Source organism: Gouania willdenowi, chromosome 4, assembly GCF_900634775.1.
Source record: "Gouania willdenowi chromosome 4, fGouWil2.1, whole genome shotgun sequence".
In the NCBI taxonomy this organism is placed as follows: domain Eukaryota; kingdom Metazoa; phylum Chordata; class Actinopteri; order Blenniiformes; family Gobiesocidae; genus Gouania; species Gouania willdenowi.
The window spans coordinates 9,511,754-9,537,240 of NC_041047.1; the positions used below are offsets into that span (position 1 = coordinate 9,511,754).

The 25,487-nt window shown below is 37.4% G+C and overlaps 1 protein-coding gene across 1 annotated transcript in view; it reads right to left on the reverse strand.

The window, feature by feature from the left end:
• Positions 1–25,487, reverse strand: part of cachd1 (cache domain containing 1) — an 85,098-nt gene that overhangs the window by 4,023 nt on the left and 55,588 nt on the right. The window contains exons 9-26 of the mRNA XM_028444724.1: positions 24,133–24,402; positions 22,750–22,899; positions 21,478–21,601; positions 21,288–21,405; positions 20,212–20,380; positions 19,969–20,111; positions 18,575–18,756; positions 17,362–17,472; positions 16,269–16,391; positions 15,726–15,825; positions 15,519–15,635; positions 13,848–14,008; positions 13,625–13,711; positions 12,085–12,198; positions 10,998–11,149; positions 10,436–10,597; positions 9,604–9,681; positions 9,415–9,516 (exon numbers count right to left, since the gene is read on the reverse strand). Coding sequence (XP_028300525.1) covers positions 9,415–9,516; positions 9,604–9,681; positions 10,436–10,597; positions 10,998–11,149; positions 12,085–12,198; positions 13,625–13,711; positions 13,848–14,008; positions 15,519–15,635; positions 15,726–15,825; positions 16,269–16,391; positions 17,362–17,472; positions 18,575–18,756; positions 19,969–20,111; positions 20,212–20,380; positions 21,288–21,405; positions 21,478–21,601; positions 22,750–22,899; positions 24,133–24,402 — 2,463 coding nt within the window. The remainder of the gene's footprint in view (positions 1–9,414; positions 9,517–9,603; positions 9,682–10,435; positions 10,598–10,997; positions 11,150–12,084; positions 12,199–13,624; positions 13,712–13,847; positions 14,009–15,518; positions 15,636–15,725; positions 15,826–16,268; positions 16,392–17,361; positions 17,473–18,574; positions 18,757–19,968; positions 20,112–20,211; positions 20,381–21,287; positions 21,406–21,477; positions 21,602–22,749; positions 22,900–24,132; positions 24,403–25,487) is intronic.

Genomic DNA, 25,487 nt, shown 5'->3' on the forward strand with positions numbered 1-25,487 from the left:
ACAGGATTCAGAGCCAAAAAGTCCACGTGTGGTGAAGTTGACGAAAATAATCATGAAATATGGTGAAAAGTGACAATAATAGGTCAACATATGTGACATTAGATGGAAAAGTGGTGGAAAGGGTTTATAAGTGACAAAAATGTCTTGAAAGGGGAAAAAAATGTGCAGAAAAGGCATTGAAATTTGATGGAGAAATGGCAGTAATGGGAGTAATGTAGCAAAAATGCATTAAAAACACCAAAAATATGGGTTAGGGTTAGAAACAAAAAATTCAGTCATTTACCAAAATCCATTTAAATTGGAAAAAACATTGCTTCTCGATTTTTCTAAATTAGTCTCTAATTACATTATTTTTTTTTAATCAAGTCCCACCACTAATACAAACAACACATTTCACCATCAATTAAAATAAAGAAACACTGATTTCTGCTTGAGTATAAATGGTAAATGGACTTGATTTATATGGCGCTTTATCCCCACACTGAAACAGTCTCAAAGCGCTTTACATATCAGCTCATTCAGCTAGTCACTCTCACATTCACACACCAATGGGACAGGACTGCCATGCAAGGCGCGAGTCGACCCCTGGGAGCAACTTAGGGTTCAGTGTCTTGCCCAAGGAAACTTCGACACATAGTCAGGTACTGGGATCGAACCCCCAACCTCTCGATCAGAAGACGACCCTCTAACACCTGAGCCACGGTCGTATAACAACACAGCCAACCTTGAGGGGTTGAATAGTGTCTGTAAACATTCAGGGTTTTGACAAAATTGCAGCAAACTGATTAAAAAAATGAAAAAAAGATATAATGAAAGCAGCAACATAGCCTCCAAACGTTCAACACAGACATATTCCATCTAATTCACATCATCACAATGGCTCTGAAAGCACCAAGATTCAGACGTCGACATCTAAAACATCTCCTACCAACATTTTTGCTACTTGGTTTTTTTTCCCGAGAATTGGAACAAAGAAGGGTACGTTGCTTATTTATGGCCCGTCTCTTCCACATCCTGCTCATTCATTGCTGTAGCCTGAGGACAAGCGTGTGGATGTTTGGATCTACAGCTTATTGAAGCAGAGCAGCTTGAAAGACTAAATGAATTACCGTACTTGGGCAGAGATGGAACAAATGAAAGATTTGACTTTACAAAATCGCCTATGTAACTGTTACTAATGCTTACTTTAAAGGGATCCTCCACTGTATTTACAAATATGTTCTCAAATCTTTGAAATGTATTTATTAGAAGATCTATGCGTAACAAAATGCATTATGGGACCTAATTTACCATTTTAGAGCATGTTTTCCGCCATCTTGAAGTGACATAATTGATGACGTCACAAACCTCCCACTGCCTGTAAACATACCATTGTTTTCTTTTGGAGTGAAACATTCAAGTTCATTTTTGGACCATTTAACAGCTTTTTCGGTCAAAATGACAACTTGTGCTGCTTTTGGTTGCTCTAAATAATCAGGAAAAGTTAAAGATGTCAATTTAAATGTCTTTTATTTCACAAAAAAGGATAAAAACAGTTGGGACCCGAAAAATAATTTATTACCAACAGGGGGCGACAGTTCCAACTCTGTGGTTTGGTAGTAGACAATGAAGCAGAGAAGAAGAGCTCTACTAAGGGACCTTTACTCTCTCTGAATCAGTGCGTGGCTGACGCTCTGGTGGCTGAAGTTAAAGAGACCCTGAGAATAGAAGTCCTTTAGGTTGGGAAGCCTTATGCTGAAATTATTTTTATTATTAACTCCTGTTGCTAATTTTCCTAAAGTCTTTATGGATTTTCTGTTTTTAAATCATTGCTCAACCGAGCAATTACTTCAACACAAATGGCTGATTAAATAATACAGTGTGGCACATGAATGCTTTTGTTTGGTTAATTAACCTCTTTTATCTTCTCGGTGACTGACATCAACCACACGCTCCACAAAACACCATCAGTCTGTTGATACTGTGAGCCAATAAGATGTTTGCGCTCGAGTGCCTCCATGATTAGGTTTCTAGATATTGCCGTCATTTGGGAAAATGAAACATCAAACTGCCAGAGATGTTTAACACTTGTGAGATTGAAAAAGCAGGTTGGTGCATGTGTGGCGTGTAGGATTAGTGTTGAAATCATGTACGCAACTGGTTTCATTAGAAATATACCTGAAAAAAAGAAATATACCTGCATCAGAATGCATTTGATGCATACCTGCATTAAATCTTCTGCCCAAGCCAAACCGTTGAGAATACATGTGTTAAACTCAAGGCCCGAGGGCCAATTCTGGCCCTTTAGAGTATCCAATTTGACCGGCAGAAAAAGGGGAAATAAAAAACAACAATTGTGTAAATAACCAAATAATTCACATTTAAATATCCCAGTCCCTCCAAATTCACCAATTTTCACAGGGTCTCGCAATTTTCCTGTACTTTTATCACAATGACTGTAGTAATTTAAATACCTTGACTTCAAAATCAAGGTATTGAGTTTCATTGCCTTTATTCCTAGAATCGTCTGTGCTTTACATACTGTATTTATCATTTACAAGTTGAAGTACAAACTAAGACACAATTATGTTGAAAGTGCTTTTTTCCCCACCCATAATCTGCAGCCCATTTGATCTAAAACTGGTCCAAAGTTGGCCTCTTGTGTTGGACACCCTTCGAAATGATCACGCACACATGCATGCACAACTTAAAGCTGCTGGAGACAATAATATTTTATCAGAAAAATACATAGTGTAGGCCTCATATAGATCAATAAAACAATGATAATTTGTTTTAAAAAAAAGTTGAAATTTCTGCTCGAAACTTTGTTTTTATCTACACTGTAAACACTGTCTTATTGACATTGTTGGAAAAGATTTGTACATTTTACTTTAATTTCTTGTGTTTGCCCCCAAAAACTCTGCTAAAATGACTTTCCAACACATTTCTGGTGTTTTCACTGACTGAAAGTCGTGGCAAAGCAATGGTGAATGTTTATTTTGGGGCTTAAACAGAAATCCAACTGAAATTGAATGTCTGGTGGAGTGAGGTGATATCACGGCGTACACCACGAACAAAATAGAACAAAAATGGACTTAAGCCAACCACTGTCCTCCTTGTCCAGAGAAAAAAACATTCCTTTTCATCCATCTCCACGTCCCATAATGCTATTCTTGAAACTTTTCTGACAATGTCAATAAGAAAGTGTTGACATTAGAAATCAAGAAAAGCTTTCAAGCTGCAATTTCAACTGTTTACTTGTTTTTTTTGAGCAAACAATTCTAGATTTATTGATCTATGTAGCCAACACTATGGCTGTGTTCGAAATGGCATATTCAGTAATATGCACTACAAACTCAATGAGTATACACTGTCAACTTTATACTATAAGTATGGTTAACATGATTAGGATGGTGACCATTCCCACTGACGTATACTTCATACTTCCCCAAGATGCATTTCAAACCTACAACGACAAAAACCTGAATCACACTGAGGCTAAATATCTCTGTTGATTCTCCACCTTTGAAAGTTCTGAAAACATTTTAAGCGAGAAAGTGACCAAGTAGAATATCAACATGTGGTCATTTAATCTATAAAACTCACGGAAACACATTTCATGCCGACTTTTTGGAGACTCACCATTGTGCTACTGACAAAACCTCCAGTTGGCTTCAAAACATACTGTACGTCTATATCTGATATAAAATGATCATCTCAGTAGCTTAAAGTATAGAATTAAACTCCAGCATTCAGTGGGCAAGGTCTGAATGTGGCTAGGAAACATGCAATCAACAGTTCAGGTTGGATGTGTCACTTAAACGTTTTTCAATAATGTTTAACACATTACAGATCTTGTTTTCCAGTAAACAGGACGTGTTCTCAAGAAGAATTATGTTCAACAAAAATGTGCAACGAGAATAACAATGAAGCATCTATCCATTAAAAAAAATGTGAGCAAAAAGGAGATTGAAGGTGGGAAAGAAACTTCAAAGAATCTCCCCACATGGACAATGCCTTCGGCCAGACGACAAAGTGAAGTCTTCTTTCACCAAAAGTGATGAACTAAAGGAAAAGACTGAGCTGAGAATCTCTTGCACCTTGCAAACTGGCTCAGTGAGTCTTTTTAAGTAAATTGAGAAATCTTTGAACAGCCTGAAACAAGGCGGGCCATAATCCTGGAAACATTGGCAGACATTCAGACAGATTGAGTCGTCTATTTCTATTCCAACGAGACCATGAGGGCTCTGCTGCAAACTTTAAAACTGCTCCAAATAGAAACATTTAATCTTGCTTAATACCTACGTAAACAACTGCTCTGTTGGTAATTCTCCTCATGCACTAGTTATAAATGAAAGTGTCAGATCCAGGAGCGGCAGGCCCATTGTAATCATCATCATCACCATAATATCCATAATGTTCTGTTCTCTCTATATATGAATATTCTATGTTGATTTGAGGTTACAGCTAACCTCATTAGGTAAATCAATCCAGCATTACTGTTTGAAAGCTCTGATGATCTTAGATACAGAGACGTGTTAAGATGAATATGAAACGTTATTGTAACGTAAATCTGGCTTTAAAGGGGAAGAACTCAGGGAATTACCTCTTGAGGATTGTTGTATGTCTAAAAAATTACATCTCATTGTCACAACCTTATATTTTGCGTTATTATCAAATACTTCTTGTATGATACGTTTTTATCGTAAAGACTGTAAGTCTCTTAGATCTCTTAAAGCTAAATCATTTGCTCAAAAAAAGATGTTAAAGGTTGACATTTTGTTTTGATCTCCTTTGTAGACACTTTCTTATTGATGTTGTCGGAAAAATTTTGTGCATTGCATTGTGGGATGTGGATTCCCGTAGACGGGTGCATAGAAGCGTTTTTACTTCATTCTTACAGTAATTTCTTGTGTTTTTCCCCAAAAAGACAGACTGTCCCTCACCGAGGACTGTAGTGTGCTGACAAGATATCAGAGTGGAAAGAAAAGTCACATCATTGACCATCTATTGCTCATGATAATGATATGGTGTCTCTGTGCCAGTTTCTTTGGTGGAAGACTTTGTCAACTTGATTTGATTCTTGAAATTCATTTGGTTTAACGCATCATTGTTAATTATTGCAATAAATTATACATGCAGTTTTCCAAGAATTTGACATTTTTTCTGGAATAAATGTGCAGATAAGTCGCACCAGGCAATAAGTCGTATGTCCAGATGTTAGGCCCAGTGCAATGCTGATATAACTTGGCAAGAGCCAGAATGATGTGTAGCCCCTCCCTCTAACTCCAGTTCTCCACATCGATCTGGGTCTGTGTCTGGTGAATCCTTTCAGAACCAGGGACGGACATGAACAGAATGCTTGAAGCTGATTGGGCGAAGCGCCTGTCCACCATGATTTGTTTTAGCCAATCACACGGTAACAAATGATGTCATCATCAGCATGCACCACTGAGATGCTGCTACAACAACAACAAGGCTCTGCTGGTGAAAACTTTCTTTTGGGATAATAATGCTGCGGTCATTATGTCACTGAGTGATTTCTGCCGTTTATACAAAACGAGTATGCGAGTTAAGGGCACGTTAACCATCCTCCTGCATCGACATCTTTCTATTTTGATTCTGAGCTATGCTATTAGCGGTAGCCCAGCTAGCTCCTCTCCCCGCAACTGCGCATGCGTCAATTTTGCTTCGGCGCTTGTGCCTTCGTCACACCCGAATATCCCGCCCTAAACCACAACCAATGATTGGTTTGAATCGGTTCGGTTTGGTTTTGAAAGGCAAAGGCGGCCCCTTACTAATCAAATAGCATGCTAATTTTTAGGCTCAGGTTCCCATTGTATTTCACTGTATTTGACGAGCTGTTTCTAAAAGCATCAACAAACGGCTGCACCTTGTTTGCTGCTCTACTTTTGCACAAAAAAGCTAAACGTGGTAGTTTTGATACTTTGTGCTAGTTAGCATATTATTATCAAAAATCTAATGTAAACACGCTTTCACTTTCACACAAAGTGATTCACAGTTCATAATTGGTTCTTTTTTTATTGTCTGGGCTTTTGTTAGTGTTGACCCTAAACTGAAAAACCTAAATGTGAATAAAAAAGATTTTGTCTGTATTGTCTGGTTTTTAACAGATTCATTGTTCAGGCTGTTCTCTGTAAACCAAAGTGAATAGACTGAAGCTCATGTACTCATTCATCCACTATAACTCTGATATTTTTTTGCTGTTTTATCTTCATTCATTAGACGTGTAACTAAATGAACATGGACAGGAGGGCGCTTTGACTAATCGGAGAGAAGCAGCTGCTTTGAAGCATCGCCTTGATAACAAGTTTGTTTAAATCCCTGTTGTGCAAACCCACAATTTCTTAGTTGCTTTAACCTCTTCTCTCTCTCTGTCCTCTTGTCCTTGCATTTCTAGTCTTTCATCATTTTTGCATCTCTCCATCTTCCTGCAATAGTCTCATTACACATAACTTCACTTCTTCGCCTTCATTGAGTTGGACGTCTTTCTGAATCACTGTTATTGTTCTTTTTTCAAGGATAGTTTTTTAACAACCAAAGGGTGAAAAGTCAGATGCTCTTAATAAATAGATGAATGTTTTTGCTCAGAATAATCCCTAAAAACTGCAGTGCAGAATATCATTTTAACCAAAGCTAATATTTATTTTAATTAAAATAGTGGAGTTCAAGGACCGTTATTTCTAGAAGCACTTTTGACTTTTTTCTACTAATAAATTAACTGAGTTTCTGCCTTTTTAGCACACATCCATGTTCTCCATTACAGAATCAGTTATGCAATAAGTAACAGTAACTCGTTGGCAGGAATGTGAGTGGGAAAAAGCTCCTGTGGGCGAAGCTGTCCATCTTTCGAGCAACAGCATCACAACTTTTGCAACCGTCATTAAAACGATGAACAAGAGCAACTTTGCAAAGATGCTCGAATCAAAAAAAACATTAGTCAGCGCTGTGATGACAAGCTAGCTGTGAGTTAGGATGGAATGAAAAGAATAATCACATTTTCCAAGGTTATGATCACAGAAGGGGTCCATCATTGAAAATGAAACAAGTGTTTCGGTGACAAATAAAATCCTTCTCCCTTCCAAAATTACACAAAGCTACAGATCTTTAGTTATTGATAGATTTTAGCTTAATCCAATACAATGATCAGCTTCCTTGTACTTAGAACAGCTCGCCTGGAATTAAAATGGGGTCGCCTGAAATGTCTAGTAATTGAAAAAATAAATGGTTAGGTTAGGTTTAAAAAAGGATTCAATTTTTTTTTTTAATTATTATTCTTTTTCAAATACCTTGTGTTTTCAGTTCATGTTCTGATCAAAATAATTTTCGTCATCATTAGTATGATTATCATTTTTAACTACAAATAAATATCATAAAACCGTACATTTTTAATGCTTTCGTTTGTTAATTTTCCACTTTCTCTCTCTCTCTCTCTCTCTCTCTCAAGTACCCCCTGTAATGCCTTTGCGTACCCCTAGGGAAGCGTTTTTCAATGTTGGGGTCACTTGAAATGTCAAGTAATTTGTTAAAAAAAGAAAATAAAAAAACAAACAAACAAAAAAATTATCGGATTAAAATTATATTTTTTATTTTCTTTTAATTAATATTGTTTTTTAAATACATGTCACACAATAACTAACTACATCCTATATACTTAAACTTTCTTGTTCAAATAAAATGCATTGTAAAAAGATGAGGTGGCGCACTTGTCACTTTGTCACTAATCCTGGCTACTCTGTATTTGTAACACACTTTAATAAATATGATCAAAAACTAATTCTATGGAAGAAAAAAATGCCTCTGGGTTGCCGGAAATTTATGATATAAAAATAGGGTCACGAGTCACGACCAGTGTTGGGAACATTACTTTAAAAAAGTAATTAGTTATAGTTACTCACTACTTGTTCAAAAAAGTAACTGCGTTAGTAACTGAATTACTCTATAATAAAAGTAACTCATTACCAAGGAAAGTAACTATTTGCATTACTATTAAAAAAAAAAAAAAAAAAAATTGCTATATGTCAAAGAATTCACATTTTTTAGATGCGTGTATCGTGAGGTGCTTCATTAAATTTGATTTGATTACAACAGATGTGGACAAAGACTTCACTCCTGGATATAATGAACACTTCACATACACGTTCTTGCCTTTGACCACAATTAATTAAAGTATAAAGTTTGTATCGTCACCTTAAAAATGTCAACTTTTCATCAGACTGCTCCACGCTCGCCATCTCTGCTGCTTCATCCAATCTGTAGTGTGTGTGTGTGTGTGTGTGTGTGTGTGTGTGTGTGTGTCGCGGGTGCTGGCACGTCGCCTTAGCCAATCATAATCGCTCACCTTGTTTTTAACCCACCTCCTCACTACAGTCGAGTCAGAAGCCAGGGATGCTTTCGGATAACATTTTATTTAATCAATGCATGTAACGCACAACATTTAACGTTCAGTAACGATAACGGCGTTGTAATGGCGTAAAAAGTAATTAGTTAGATTACCCCGTTACTGAAAAACAAACGCCGTTACTTTAAACGCCGTTATTCCAAACACTGGTCACGACAAAAAAAGTTGGGAACCTCTGACTTAGAAGAACAAAGGATAAATAATTTATGATTATTAAAGTGTTTTAAAGACATTTTTGAAATCCTTCGCGATCATGAATGAGGTGTGTGAGGTAAAGAAGCCTCACACACTTTAACTGAAATTTTTTTTTTATTTATACCAATATGAAAATAAAAATGGCTCCATAATTAAATGAAAAAATATTTGTATTCTTCCCGCTGCTTCTCTTGAGCCAACTGTCATTTATTACAGTGAGGAAATTATTTCTAAAATGCTTCTCAGTCAGAGCGAGAACATAATCTCTCCAGCTGGCTTTGGCTCTAACTCCACCGTCTCCTCACCCGCACACAGTCACACACGCACCCACACACACACACAGTTGCTATATATATATATATATATATATATATATATATATATATATATATATATATATATATATATATATATATATATATATATATATATATATATATATATAATTAGGTATGGAGTAATGTAGTTTATTAATCCTAGTGCCACGCTTCACATTTTAGTCAAAGTTTTTAAAAATAGTGTTTTCAGTTTTCAGAGTGACTGCCGCCCCCTATGGGTTGAACGCCAGTTATTGCAATTAAATTTTGCTATTGGCTGAGATTAGATCAGTGACTGTGAACTGTGCAGCGCTGTGGGGGTGGGGCTGCTCTGACTGGGCGTGTCTTAACTACTTTATGAGCACCAGGCATAATCAAGGCATTTTTTGAATTTTCCTGTAGTGGCAGGTCAGCAAAAACCTGGGTGTGTACTTACACTTTAAGTTCACATAGAAATTTGCAACCCTATTCCTAACAGTGCCCTCGTGTGGCGTGTCTTACCGTGGTCACTCTCCGTCCCCGAGCGGCCCCAGTACCTCCGTCTTCGCTCAGGTGTGTGGGTGTGCCGTTCAATCACCGCGGCTATAAATCTGGTGTTACTGACTGAAAGTGAAGAGGGTGACAAGTCAAGAATAAGAAATCCATTTAAAGAAATGCTTAGGATTGATAAAATAATCACACAATACTTACTGATCCCTCTGTCCTCATGGCTGTCCTCGTCCCGGTCATCCCTGTCATTGTCGAGGTTGGACATTCGTATGGACATTTCTAGAAAAATTTAAATCAAACGGATTTCAGATCACTGTGGAGGGAAGTTTAACCTGTTAACCACCACCCTCTTTTCTCTGAAAATCCCAAAACACATTTTTAAAGCTTCTACATGACCTACATGGCTATTTTTTCCCAGATTGTGGTAACCTAACCTAACCCTAACCTTATTTTGGAAATATATGATCTGTAGTCCGCCTAAAACCTCCACAGAGATTTACATCAAATATAAAGCAAATTCTCAATAGCAACGGCTACAAAGGCAGAACTTATTGAACTAATGTGTGGACATCAACTGAATAATAATCAAAAGGCCAAAGATACACATGTTTTTGTAAAAACAAATAATAATCAGGCAGAAGCCCACTTTGCCACAACTGTGCCAAATTTTTCCACAAGTTTGGGAACAAGTGTTAAAAAGTTCAGCATTATGAGCTAATAAAGCAGCGACACTTTCAACCATCCATCAAAACTCGTTCATGAAACCCACTAAAAATTAAATCTGTGTTTGATGTGTTCGTCACCACGGTTGAGTCATCAAACAAATCAGTGGTTTGGTTATTCATGCTGCTTTACAACTTAGATAACTGGCAACAATAGAAGCAGCAGCATGACATTTAAAGAATATTTTATAGTTTTTTTTTAAATTATATAAATTATCTATATGTAGCTGAACTAAATGCAAAATGAAATGTGAAAATCTGCACATCACAAAACTAGTAAAACACACATACACACACGTCTTCAGTCATACCCTGTGCAGCCAGAGGTGACATGTGCTGGTGTGAGCGCCTGTGGATCTGATGTCTGTACGCGTACACGGCCAGCACCAACACCATTATGCATCCCATGATGCCTCCAGCCACTGGACCAACAGGGGCACTCTTGATCATGTTCAACGACGCCACCTCTTCATCTGCAAAATAAAAGGGAGGAAAGTGAAAGTCAGAGAGTCAATGAAAGATGTCACAGAGGATTTTATAATCATTACAGCAACAGTATCACACTCGTACTCCTGCTGAGACGCTGGGACATTTTCTACTCTGCTCCGATTTTCTCATCAGAGACAATGATACAGCAGCAGCAGTCAGACAGTCTTAAATAAAACCAATTTACAGCAACAGAAAAATATCCCCCTAAAAAAGGAAAAGCTTTAGAACAGGGTCTCTGTGTCCCACTGATGTAACATTACTGCTGTCTTATCTAACCTGCACCATAGTTGATTCTTTGGCTGAAGTTAAAAAAAAAGTGTCCCAACATAGTCGAGGTGCATGGATACATATTTTAGAGCATTAAGCTAACTCAAATGTTCTTACCTACGACACCTAGACCATCTGCATAAGGACTCTTGGCACCAACGATGCCCCCGAAACACTCTTTCTGCAGGGCACAGTACGGCTTGTCCAGATGAGTCTTACCGTCACTGTCCACTGTGCACCACTCACAGTCCAGCACACCGAAGCAGTCCCTGAAATAAGATGGACACGTGGGAAAAAAGATAGTGATGAAGCAAAAGGTTATGAATTAAAGATGTTTTTGTAGTTATGATAAATTCTGAAATATATATAAAAAAATAAATACAGTGTTGATTTGATCATTTATTTTGTATTAAAAATGATTCAGTGTTTTTTTTAAAACATCAATTCAAACACAAACCATTTTCAATATATCCATTGACTTAGTTATCATACTTTGTTTTGTTTGTCGTGTGTATTTTACAGTTGTATCTTATAAAGACACTGAGTTATCATTCCAACAAAACCCTACAGCAGAGGTGTCAAACTCATTTTAGTTCAGGGGCCAAATATGGACCAGTTTGATCTCAAGTGGGCCACAGATCTTAGGAGAGGGAAAAATCATTGTGCCCTAGTTTTCAATATCAGTCCCTGTAGGATCTTCACTTTACAACTGCTTGATTTTGTAACCAATTTTTGTGTAATTTTTGGGAATATTCTGTGAGAAATTGCAAGATTTATGAAAACATTTTGAGTTCTTTCCACAATTTGCAATTAAAAATGACTGCATTCTTGTGGTATAAGCATAATAAAACTGTGAGCCCCTCAAAATATTGTGGAGTTTCACTAAAATTGTGACCTTGAGATATTTACAACTGAATTAATTGATAATTTACACAATAATTAATGTTTTCTCATTTCTACTCTCTCCTTCGGGCCAAATTGGACACTCTAAAGGGCCAGATTTGGCCCCGGGGCCTTGAGTTTGACATAAATGCCCTAAGGCTACAAATGTGACCTCTACTTCCTGGTTCTTCTTGATGTCCCTTATAGTGACAAATCAGTTGCATGTTGGAGAAATACTACTTAGCATTCCTGCTAACTTTTATTTATATATACCTTCACCAGCTATGGGTGGTAAACATTTAGTGTGTATGCGTGTGTGTACCTGCTGGAGTATCTCTGGCTACAGCGGGTGTTAATACATTGGGGCAGGGTGTCTTGACTGGAATCGATCACGTTCAGGCTAATGGGTTCCTGGAGAACCTCGCAGCTTGGGTTCCTGAAACAAATTAAAAAACACAAACAAAAAAAGAAGAAGAAGGAAAAAATATGGAAAAAAAGAAGGTATTTTTGGTCAGAATAAAACAAAGATACAGTCAACAATAGCACTACAAAAAGCTATTTATAATATTCAAACAATAAATATATTACAGACATCAATAAGATAAGACAATCTTAATTAGTCCCACAAGGGGAAATTGTACAGTTTCAGCAGCAGATCAATAAAATAAAATAAAAAATAAAAAATTACAGACTGAAGAATGTCTTCTGTTGCTTCTTCTATTTGCTGCATTTTTGGTAGATTTTCATTTATTTATTTATTTTAATTTTGGAATTGAGATTGTTTATATGTGACATAAACATAACACAACAAATACCAGGCCATTCAACCCTTACAGTAAAATGAGTCCAAACAACAATAGCAGGCCTTGTTACACTGGCATGAAACATAATCGTTAGAGCACAGTGACGTCTTCTGCATGCAAAGCAGCTCCGAAGAGACGAGAAAAAAAAAAAAAGAAAAAAACACTGAATGAGGGAAATCTGACAGTGAATAATAATAATAATAATTGCACATAATTAGGAGACAAAAGAGGAATTGGCATTTGGAAAATTGACGTGCTGTCAAAGGCTGCGCTGACGGCTGATGTACGGAGGTGGGTGAAGCAAGAGACAGATGTGAGAAACACTGATGATGGACAGATAACACATGAAAGTAAAAATTAAAAACACTGAATGAGGTGATGAGAAAAGACAAAATACGAGGAAAGGTTTCTGAAACATCAAACTCTACCAACTGTAATGATTTCCCTGTGTGGAAATCTACGCTTCTTTCCACAAGGCAAACAACTCTATTTTAGGCTATTTGACCACATCCTTTTTTTGTCCCATATTAGTCAATCTTAAAATATGACTCATTTATTTGAGACCTTGCACTGACCATAGACTGTAAAAAAGAGCGAACAGGACAAACCATCGCGGAAGTGAAGCTTTTATGTTTAGAGCTCCCCCTGCTGACTGGCTGCAGTATAGGTCATAAACCCCGCCTCCTCAATGATAACAGATTAGATGTGGGTCAAACTGTAAAGTTAAAATACACAATTTTTTTCTAAACCTAAACTCTGCTGTGATCATTAGTTATTATCACCCTACATTGTGTTTAAGTGCTCATTTTTCTGTGAAGGTTGTTTTAAATAAGTTATTTGAGGTTGAAAAACAGGATTTGACATCATATATGACGATGATTGGGCAGTACTCTAAATGGGCGGGGCGTGTTACTAGAGCTCCTCCCCTTGGAATCTACTGCACAAACTCTGGCTCCAAATGACGTCAAATTTGCTAGATGAAAGCACCTCTAAGCGCCGTATTTTGGCTTCAAGAACGTTGAGTGGGCACAGCTACGGTGCACGCCCACTGGTACTGACCTGTTCTCAGCATTAGTCAGGTTGCCTGTACATTCATTGACCTCTAGGGGGCACTCGCATGGACACTCACACTCATTTTGCTCCATTCTAAACACAAGCAAAAAAAGGAAAAAAGCACAAATTTCAAACCAAATATAAACACAGCAGTGTTTGACACAGTTAAAATCATGCACACATAAATACATAAGTCGCAGTGTGTGATGAACATAAATAAAACAAACACCTGTGGCAGTTCAGACAGAGGCGATCGACCGTGCTGCAGGCACAAAACGCCAGCGAGTCGCACGTCTCGTTTACAATTCCAGCGAAGGCGTTGGTGCCGGGGATTCTGGTCAAACGGTACTTGGAACAATGGCTGCCATGGACCAGATTGGTGAGGTCCCCCTGCAAGAGCGAGGAATCAGAATTTATACATTAAAGTTTGGCGATTAATTAATTTTGGAACTCTCTAAATCACATGTGTCAAACTCAAGGCCCGTGGGCCAAATCCGGCCCTTAAGAGCATCCAATTGGGCCTGCAACAGCAAGCAAAAAAAAATGAGAGAAACCATGAATCATTGTGTAAATTACTGTTTCAGTTGTAGATATTTCCAAATTATTCCACAAAAATCAATGAAACTCCACAATATTAGCAGGGCACACATTTTCCCCACATTTTGCTTATATCACATGATGGCAGTCATTTTTAACCTGAAATTATTTAAAGAACTATCAACTTTTCCAAAATCCTGCAACTTTCTTCAAATTATTCCTCAAAATGTCCCCAAATTACAAAATCAAAAAATCAAATAAAGTGAAAGTGAAGATCCTGCAGGGATGAATATCTGTCACATATTGCTTTGATATTATCAGTGCTGTACATATTTTATAATTTATTTATACGTGGAAATGCAAACTAGAGCACATAATGATTAAATGACTAATTTTCACGCCTACAATCTGCGGCCCACTTAAGATAAACTGCTCCAATACAACCCGATACAGAATCCACCATGGGGCAGGATCGTCATTTATGAGGAAAGATGCACAGGTGGTTTTAGAGGAGGAACTTTTACAATTTTGAAAAGATTATGGTAAGAAAAACATTCAAGTTTTTACTGAAACATTAACAGGAAGAGTTACTGGGTTGATGCAGTGTGATATTAGTTTATATTTCATGTTCTCTGTTTTAGTAAAAGCATGTGTATCAGATTTGATAGGTATATGAGGTCATGCAACTCTAAATCAGTCAACTGTCATTTTATTGCATTTCACACATTTTTACATATCATTAAGCAACAAAAACTCTTTATTTTTTTATTTTTCAAGTAAACTAAATAAATGTTTTAATTGCAGACAGATGTAAGCATTGTGCAAGAGACTTTTCCATGTGTACTGTGAGAAATGCTGAGTTCATCTCTGTCTGAACAAGGACAGGAACTGTTTTTAGGCCTAACACCACCAAGGAAAATAAAATGTTTGTGAACCAAAAAACAAGGAAAAATAAGTGAAACGTTACTTGTTATAGATTTCACTGTGCCAGTTCCATTGGTGGATATCTCATTGTTGCATTTAAGTAGCACTAAAATATGTTCTTATGTTTGAATGGAATTACCAATTTGTTGACACGTTGGCCATGTATTGTGTTTTTGTTGGTTTCAAAGCATTCACACCGGATGTATCAAATATGATACAAATTAAAACTCATAAATGGAAATTTATATTTTATTTTTTTGGTTGTTCATTGGGACCAATAAAGGCTCCAGTTTCAAAACACTGGAATTTTCTGTCAATGATTTAATGATGCCGGCTTTACAGCGCTAATTGCACTCGAACATATAAAAACTGTCTTGAATCCCCAAAACGCGCCACCAGAGGCCAGTGTTACTCTTTCTGTGTGCTGCGTCACGCTCACCATGATGCTGGTGTTGAACTTGTAGAAGCGCTGCACAGTGCGGTCGCTGAAGCTGTTGCACAGATTTTTCTTGACAAAGTTGGGATGGTTCAGGATGTCGTTGGCCACCAGCGGCTCCTTCGATGAAGAACAAAACAATGCAGGGAGGAGAGGAATTCAAGCAGTGTTGCGTACAAAAACACCCATTTCAGGCTTTCAGTGACTTACCTTGTGTGTGATGTGCTGTTGCTCTGCAGGAGCATGACCTTTGGGGTCAATGAGAGTGGGGTGAGCTACCAGGTAGCCTCTGTCCTCCATTATGAAACACCTACAACAAATACAAAGATATAAGATCCATAATGATGATTGCTTTGCTTTGAAATCGCCTGCAGTTACACTTCAACTCCTTCCATTTCCTGCAAAATGGTATTTTTCAACTCCTTCAGGGTAAATCTTATTTGACATGGTCTCTGAACACCAATGGAAAGTGACAAGAAAAGAAAGAAAAAATAATGGAAAAATGGTGAATGATGAAAGGAAGTCATAATAGCTGGAGGAAAGAAGCAGGACAGCAACGCCACATCTTTAAGAAGAATGCGACAAATAATCAGCTTATGTCTTCTTCCCCCATCATCCTCTTCTTTAGAAAGTTAACTTCTCCCCCCTTGGGACAACTTTAGTCAATTTGAAAAGTTAAAGTCGGATTAGGTTTAAAAAAAGAAAAAAAAGAGTGGGGGGTGGGGGGTGAAGCATTAGTGATTATCCTCTTACCTGATCTTGTTGCCTTTGTCCTGGTTGCAGATTGGCAACAGATCCAGAAGAACTTTATAAAAGTAACGAAGGGTGAAGTCGATGCCCATGACTGCGACTGCATAACCTGGAGCCATCTGAGCACTGCACCAAGAACACAGCACACACACACACACACACATCCTTTACTGAAGGTACACGCAACTCACCTAAATACAACTGCTATCTATTTGATGTAAATAAATACTAGTGGTATTATATACCTTTATACAGACTAATCAAAATGGTTTGGGTTAAAGGGGAAAAACAGACATCTAGGTTTTTTCCAATTGTGCTTTACTCACTGATCAGTTTTTGGAGTTAATATTAAATAAAAGATTCAATTAATGTAGAGCAGGGGTGGGTGAGTACTGCTTCTCCAATATGTCAAAAAAAAAAAAAACATAATAGCAGCAACAGCCAAAACTGAAGATCCGAGGTACTCTTGAGGTGTAAAACACATTTATTCATGCATTTCAACTCAGTCTATTCATCAGGACATGATTAAAACAAGTAAAAACAGGCGCTAATGTGCTGTGAAAAAGAGATCATGTGACCAAAAAGCATTAAAAAAAACTTGCTATATCCATTCATTGCAAGAACAGTCTATGTATGTTAACCTGGACAGGGTTTATTGTTTTTCTTATTTTTCTCATTTTGTACGGGATTGTTTTTGTGTAATTTTGAGTTTCTCTGGCCATCACAAGGGAAATGGGGATGTGGGGAACAAAAAGGGGAGAAAAAGGAAAGTGTGATGCATGCAAACAAGTGCGAAAATGTAAATGCAAACTAACACTTGTATAAAAAATGTATCACAAAACTAATATATTATATTTATAATTATAAAAAGATTATACACATCATTGTAGAACAAGAAACTCATCAAGTAGTTCATATTAATGTATTATATTTAGCATTATTTAAAAAAAAAAAAAAAATATATATATATATATATATATCATTGTAGATAAAGTAGCTCATCAAATACTTCATATTATAATTATCATTATAGAAAGATTGTTATATACTGTATAAATCATTGTAAATTAAAGATAAACTTAATGGTTGATCTCACCTGGAGGCGTGGATGGTGTGGCTTATAGTGACAACATAGCCGGCCCCGCCTATATCCAGGTACGGCCCTGTGAATGTGACCAGGCCTGGGTTGGCAACGGCATGCTGGTACCTACACAGGACACACAATAGTAAACAGAAAGGAAACATTATCTGATCACCCACACATGGGCTGTGTTGGAAATGACACACTCCGTACTACACACTACAAAATCAATGAGTACATACTGTCTACTATATAATATAAGTATGGATAGGAGGATTAGGATGGTGACCATAGTTCCCACTGAAGTATACTTCCAAGTTTCCCAAGATGCATTTCAAGCCTACTATGACAAAAACCTGAAGCACACTGAGGCTAAATATCAAAAGAGTTTAAAAAAAAAAACTAATGGAAGACAAAGAGATATGCTTTTATTTTGAAATGGGGATGTATGACTTTTAGCTTGAAGCTGGTCCCAGGACGATTTTACATTCCGCTCGCAATGCATCATGGGGCAGTGGAGTATGTGTAGTGTGTCCACTAGGGTTGGGCGATATGGACCAAAACTCAAATCTCGATATTTTTTCTCAAAATGGCGATATACGATATAAATCTAAAAGACAATTCTTGGTTAAATTTGCTGATGCAAAATACCACACAGGCACATTTATTAACAAAAAGCTGCACAATATGTCCCACTTTTGCCTTTTGCTCCTATAAGGGACAGTACGTGTGAGTAAGTTCACTCATGGAAAACTCAATATATCTTGAATCTTCACATATCGCCCAGGCCTAGTGCTCCACTGTGCATACAGATATAGTATACATCCTGGTATTTCTCATGTACGCAATCTTTCCATACTATCTAATGTGAACACACTAAATACTAATTTTGATGTCAGACTTAGTGTGAGTAGTACATTAGTATATGATTTCAAACACAGAACATGGTGTAGTTTAATTGGGATAGTAATGATGATACATCTGAGAGTGATTATGTGTGATATTCCTCTGATCTATTTAAATATCTAGTCTAATAGTGTCACTTTTGTTCAGCTCCTGTGATTATCTAATAACTAATGACCAATTAATTCATTATTAGATTCAGCTAAACTTCCCACAACCCAACTCCATCGCACACTTTCTTTTGTTTTCCTGAAACACTGACGTGGACACATGACCCCTACCCCCCTCACCCCCCCTGTCCTCCCCCTTCCTGAGGAGGCCTCACCATTGTCTGCGGGTTGGGTCGAAGGCTTTGTCCATCAGCGATCCCGGGTAAATCCGGAGCACCCCACTGGGTGTTGCTATGTAACGGCGCACAATGTAGCAGTTGAGGCTACTCATTTCCATTAGTGTCATCCACTCATCCGTGACGTGGCTAGTTGCCATAACCTCATTCCTCACCGAGGACTGCAGATAAAAAGATAGAGGGATGAAGGAAAAAAAGGATCAAGGAACAAAACAGTTGAGAAAGGGGTGGAACATTTATTTTTAATTAGTGTAAATGGAAAATGAATGAGAGTTTTGACAACTTTTGCTTCAGTGTGCTCACAATTAAAGATGCAGAAAACGTGAAATTTGTTGAGTAATCAAAATAAGGCAGGTGTGAAGACTGTTACATCTTTTGAGAAAAATACATTTTAAAAAGGAGCTGATTAAAAAGTGTCCTGAAGTTCAGACTTGGAAACCTGATTTTTGGAACAGCATCTGGATTTGAAAGGGGTGACAAGGTCAGTGTTGAGGCTCTTTAAGACGAGCCTGGGAACCAGCGGTGAGGCCAGGGCAAAGGAAAGGAATGCACATCAGAGCCAAAACTCACGAGGGGGTTTGTTCCCATACAAGGTGCAGAGCACAGAAGCCTCTTTTTATTATTGGGGCAAAATGGTTGGGTAAAAAAATTACCAAACAAAACCCCAAATCTTCTAAACTATGTAAAAATTAGCGGAATGCTCAGTTTAAGAAATTACCAAATTAATCAGAGACTTTGTATTTAATTAATTTTGATTAATCTAAATTAATCTTGATTAATGTAAATTAATCTCTAACAATCTTTGACACAAGAAGCAACAATTTTCCCAACTTAAATGGATTTTGGAAAACAATAAATGAGCTTTTAACAACAAAATTGTGCTTATTATTTTCATCACTGAGTGCAAACATAATGTGCAATTATGCTTTTCAGGATTTTTGTGTATTTTTATTTTGTGTAAAATAAAAAAAACAGCACTTCGTACAGAACATTACAGGAAAGTGGAAACTCTTTCATGCACAATTGGCACACAACTGGGCTTTTGTTTTCCATCTTGTGTTTTTTATTGTTGTAATTGACTTCTCCTCAGGTTCTACCATTGTAGTCGGTGCAACAGTATCATGGGTAAACTGGGAACTCGTGCAATGAGAAAGGTTCCGCGCTGTTTGGAGTTTAAAAAAAAAAAAGTGTTGAACTGCGGTATTTTTCTGTAATCAATTAATCGCAATTAACACGTTAAAGTCCCAGCCATTGTGAAAATGTGACGCATTCTTTGTGTTTGTAAACTTTGTGCGGGGAACATATTTTCAGCGTGACTGGAAGAACTGGTCTGTCACTCAAAGTGAGTTTGTCCCCAGTCCTCGTCCTCGTACCTTGAGGCCTGGATTAGCAATGAGTCTGGTGTTATCGCTCAGGTAGGCTGTGTAGTGCTCCACCATACGCTTGGTTTCTGGCTGGCTGAGGTGCTCGTAAGGAGAGGAGAAACTTCCAGCTGCCAGCATCACAGTGGGAGACTCTGTGAAAGGACAGGGAGACAGAAAAGACAAGTCAGCAAAGCTTTGAGATGAAAAACTTTATCTGCTCTCATTTGTTTTCCCAATCCTGCTGAATCTTACCGACAGTGGCGAGCTGTTTGAAATGCAGACAGGAGCTGGGCTGACCCAGCAGATCCAAACGATGGTACAGCAGCTTGGAACTGGGGGCTGTGTTCAGGTTCTTCAGCTGCTTCACTGGGATCTCAGGCTGTACGTACACGATGCACAGGATAAACGACGTATCCTGGACCTGGAAGAGCAGAAAAGTAGCAAATAAGACGGTGCAATCACAGAAAACATCCACCTTAGTTAACAACAGTGCATCTAATTGCTATCACACCTGTTTGATTTGTTTTCTAACAACAAACACTGCAGTGGCACTTTTACATCTCACAAGGACTTTTATTTTCTTAAAAAAACTCTGGCTAAATGTGCAAATACAACAATTTACCCAACACCTCATTGAACATTTAATACGATGCAGAAATAAAATATAATAAGGCTCAAAATAGGCCAAATGAGAAAATAATGACGACTTTTACTTCTATAATTGCACCCAAAAACATGCAGGGACATTAAAAATTGATGAAGAAAAAAAAACTGATTAAAAAGAGTAGGATGAATAAAAAAGTTTTTGGATAACATTGTCATCTAGTGGTGAGAGGCAAAACTAAGCAGGGCAGTTATATCAATGGGTTTATTAATTATTCACATGCAGTACATCATTTCTCAGTGCAGACATAAATATATCCCATATAAATTAATTTTTTTCCTACCCAGCTAATTATACAAGCATTTCGTTACCTTAATTTCTGGGCCATTTTGACAATTTTATGCCTAATTATTATAAAAACTTACATTTTAAAACAAAATAATGTTCAAAATAATATTATTTTTAAAATAACGTTAAAAAAAATCAATACAATTAAAAAATAAATAAATTACAAAACATCCTAAAAATAGGAGTTACGTATAAAATCTCAAAATGGCATTAATAAAGATTATAAAATGACTTAGGCACGTTTGTTATGACATCAGTTTCCTTTCATAGTTAACGAGCTTGTGTGCATTTATGGGAAATTATGAAAAATAAAAACTACAGCTGAGCAAATAAAGGTCATACGTTTGGTGTCTTTAGGATTCATGGGATCACCTACCAGTTTCCAGGCATAGCTAACGTTGTAAACATCTTTGCTGTTGTCTCGGAGTCGGTTGGTGTGCCACGATAGTGAGGAGTTCGCTGGTACTGCAATGATTTGACTCCCTAAAGGAAGGCTGCGAAAATTCCTCAGTATAAATACCCAAATCTACACAAGCTTTAAGAATAGTAATCAATGCCGGAAGAACCTGAGGATGTTTTGTCTGACGACGGGGAACCCTGGGATGTTCTCGTAGTGAATGATGTCTGTGTGCAGCGGAGGCTCAGTCATCAGGTACGGCCGTGTGAGCGATGGGTGCATCAGTGTGTAACCTGGGGAAGAAGATATACTTTACACCACCACCAGCATGCAAAAGAACACTGAATGCCTTTGCCTGGATAGTTTAACATCTAGGTGCACAATCCATGACGGTGTCATTTGAAACTTTCCACTGGCTCCCAGTCAGTCTGAGAATAGACTTTAAAGTTCTGCTGCTGGTGTATAAATGTGTGAATCCATCAGTGAGATGTTAGTCAGGTATGAAACCAGCAGGTTTCTCAGATCAATAGATACAGGTCAGATAGTGGAGCCCAGAGTTCACAGCAAACATGGTGACCCTGCTTTTAGTTGTTATGCTGCAAAGAAGTGGAACAAACTGCCAGCAGAGCTGAAGTCAGCATCACTTGCAGATAATTTTTTTATTGATTTCAAACTATTTATTGTTGATTTCCAAACTCTGGTGTATTTGATGTTTTTATTGTTGATTTTTAAACTCAATTTATTCTTTTCTTTTGTACTTTTAATCGTGTAAAGCACATTGAATTATCCCGTGTATGAAATGCCCTATACAAATAAATTTGCCTTGCAAAAAATGTTGCAAAAATCAAATAAATAAAAGAATCAACGCCATTTTATATCATATAATCAATTAGATTCTTACCTCAAAGTTAGAGTTTGACAATACAGTTTCTTTTAATTTTTATTTGACGTTTTTATTATTGATTTTTTAACTCAATTTAATGTCTTCTGTTGCACTTTTAATCATGTAAAACCCATTGAATTATCCTGTGTATATACAAATAGATTTCCCTGGCAAAAATGTTGCAAAGATTGATAAATAAATTAATCAACCCCATTTCACATCATATGGTCAATTAAATTCTCACCCCAAAGCTGTGATTTGACAATACATTTATTACGTAGAAAACTATATCTAGTAACATTGGTTGATTTCCTTCCTTTTTTATAAATGTCTATGGTTTTACAATTTTGAAGATAAATAAAGAAAGATGCACTAAGTTAATTGTTTCCCACTGCAGTTTAACTATTAACAATCATTCGCATTAAGTGCCTTTAAGAATGCAATAATGTGGAATGATTGATAAGATGACATGAATTTAATCTAATCTATGTATTTTATCTCATGGATAATTTCAACGCCTGATCGAAAGAATGCTAGAAGTGATCCTTTGTGACTTACCTTTGTTGTCAATGAGGAAGGTGTATGAAGCCAGAGAGTCTTGGTAGTAGGTGACATCCTCCAAGATATAAGCCAGGTTTACATCGACGCCAACCACACCTAAGAGGAGGTTACCAAAGTAACAGGGCCGACTCACAGTCATAATGAACCCTGTGGAGAAATAAGAACGGCATTCAAAATAATGTAACCCCTCAGGTTATTGGACACACTATATATTATATTATACTGAATTAATTACACTAGTGCAGTGCACGTAGGAAGAATGTATTCATATAGTGGGAGGAGCTTAAGTAGAGTTGTCATTTATTGCCAATTGAGTATGTGTTTGAAGGTTGGTTTACAAAGAGGTGTACATACTCTGTACACTGTAGTGTTATAAAGGGGTCTATTTGTGGATGCAAAGTAAAATAGTGTGTGCAATTTCCCTTGTCGAATTCTATGCAACATGCGCATGATAAATTGATAAAGTTTGCACCAATGCTGCGGTTTAGGTAGAATCTGATAAAAGACACATACATTTGTATACAAATAAAACTATTTATTGAGCATTTAACATTTCTTAGCACAGGGGTGCTTATCATCTAAGGTCAGTAATTAATAAACAAACAGATGTAACTTAGCGAGCAGACTGAGAATAACGCCATCTATAAATCATGTGTGTGTGTGCGTGTGTATGACTCGCTACTCCTTCGTGGGCTCACAAGCAAGCACATGCACGCACTCGCCCAATGTGTGAGACTTGAGAGCTTTGCTAGACTATCAGTGCGAGTGCGGCTGCCCAGACGGTCCTCCCCCCTCTCTGGACTAACCCTCCATCCAGTGTAACCCACGTTGATTCCGTGGTGATTTAAAAATGAAATCAAAATAAATATTTTGAAATGTAATCACCAAATAATGAACAATCAAAAAGTATGTTTCATCAAAACAGAAGTCCACAGGAGCTCAAAACTTGTGAAAGAGCCTTAAACTATCTTCCTCTCTCTCACTCGTGTGTCTGCTTGGCTGTGTGCGTGCACGTCTGGTGCGTGCTCACGTAGCTACTCAAGCTCTTCAGCGATTGGCTCTGGCCGCACACGTGACTCTAGCTCACCACTGTGATTGGCTCTGGCACGCACCGGAGAAGAGCTGTGCAATGATTGGCTCTGGGTGCACACGTGACTCTAGTGGCTGTGCTTCGCTCGTGGTAGACAATTTCATGAAATTATTAATTAACTGTAGCATTACAGTACAAATAAATGCAACGTCGCACAGCTTTGAACTAAGCTACAGTTATGTAGCGAGTATGAGCTCTGTCTGTCCCTGAACACCAGAGATATTTGAGGCACAGACAGACAGAGATTCCTTGCTTTTATAGAAAGATTAAGGACATTAGATCCTGCTTACCATCTCCCATGGTGTCTGAGTAGGGCAGGCTGAAGCGAGCCAGGTCTATCATACGGTTTGGCAGGTTGATGTAGAAGCGTCCCACTGTCGTCTCCAGGTTACTTAACTGGTTCAGCACCATCATGCTCCCCTTCACCACTGGCATCATGGAAGCTCCGCTCAACCCTGACGATGCAGCTGATACTGACGAACGATCCACGCCGTACTTCAGAGAATTTTGTTCTGCGAGGTCCCTGAGGAAGGCCAGTTCTTTCAGGCCCGTCACGCCCTCTGCAGGAGGAAATTAGTTTATGTGTTAAAGAAAGAGAGAATCCATCAGGTTTTCATTCTTTATATTAAAGAGTGAAAATATCTTCACAGATTAATGCGTTGAAGTGTAGAAAATCAGTTTGTAGTACATGTACTCAATTTTGGTTTACTAGTGAAGCAAAAAGTGGCACTAGTACAACAAGCCTTATAAGTAAATACTACTAGTAGTCTAAAAACAGTCTTTTAGTATTACTAGTAAGATTTTGAGTGGACTAGTAAACAAAATCTTTGTTTTACTAGTAAATGTTTTTGGTAAACTAGTGCGCAAGTAGCAGGGTTGAGGTCAATTATAATTGTAATAGCGTGATTATAACATAATCGTAATTGAATTGTAATTGAGTTCAGATAATTGACTTTGTAATTGTCATTTAATTAAACACAAACCATTTAAAAATATATATAAATCATGGTGAATACTGACAAAATAAGGTTCAGACGCCCACACCAAAAATATTAATACTAATATTTTCATAGATAAAGCCTAACAAGGTAACAAAGAGAAAAAAAACAAAAAACAAATGAGATGATAGATAATATTTTTTAGTGTATTTTAGAGCTAATTTAATTGGCTCAGTAATTGTGATTAATTGTAAACTGAACTTTAGTGATTGAGAACATAATTGTGAATGACTTTCAGGGGAAAAATTATAATTGTAATTGAACTGGAAATTCAAATCTAATTCGTACTACAAGTAAAACAAAATAAGCAAGTAAGCTGATTTATTGGTTATTTCAATGAACATTACTTCTTCTTTCACCCACATCTCAAGGCCTCAATATGAAATTGTTCTCATTCAGCTTCACAAACATCATCTACTCTTACTACACTACTCTCCTGTTATTGCCCCAAATCCTTCACCCATCATCTGAAAACTACATACACTTTCAAGACATATTCTTTCCCGTCCTCACGAGGTCATTTAGAGGAGGATTGTTAACCATGTTGAGCCCCCACAGCTGTCACCTGAAACATTTGGCATGGTCCAACCTATTGCACAGGATAAAGCCGAGTATGTGCCAGTGTCCAATCAGTGGCTGGATTACAG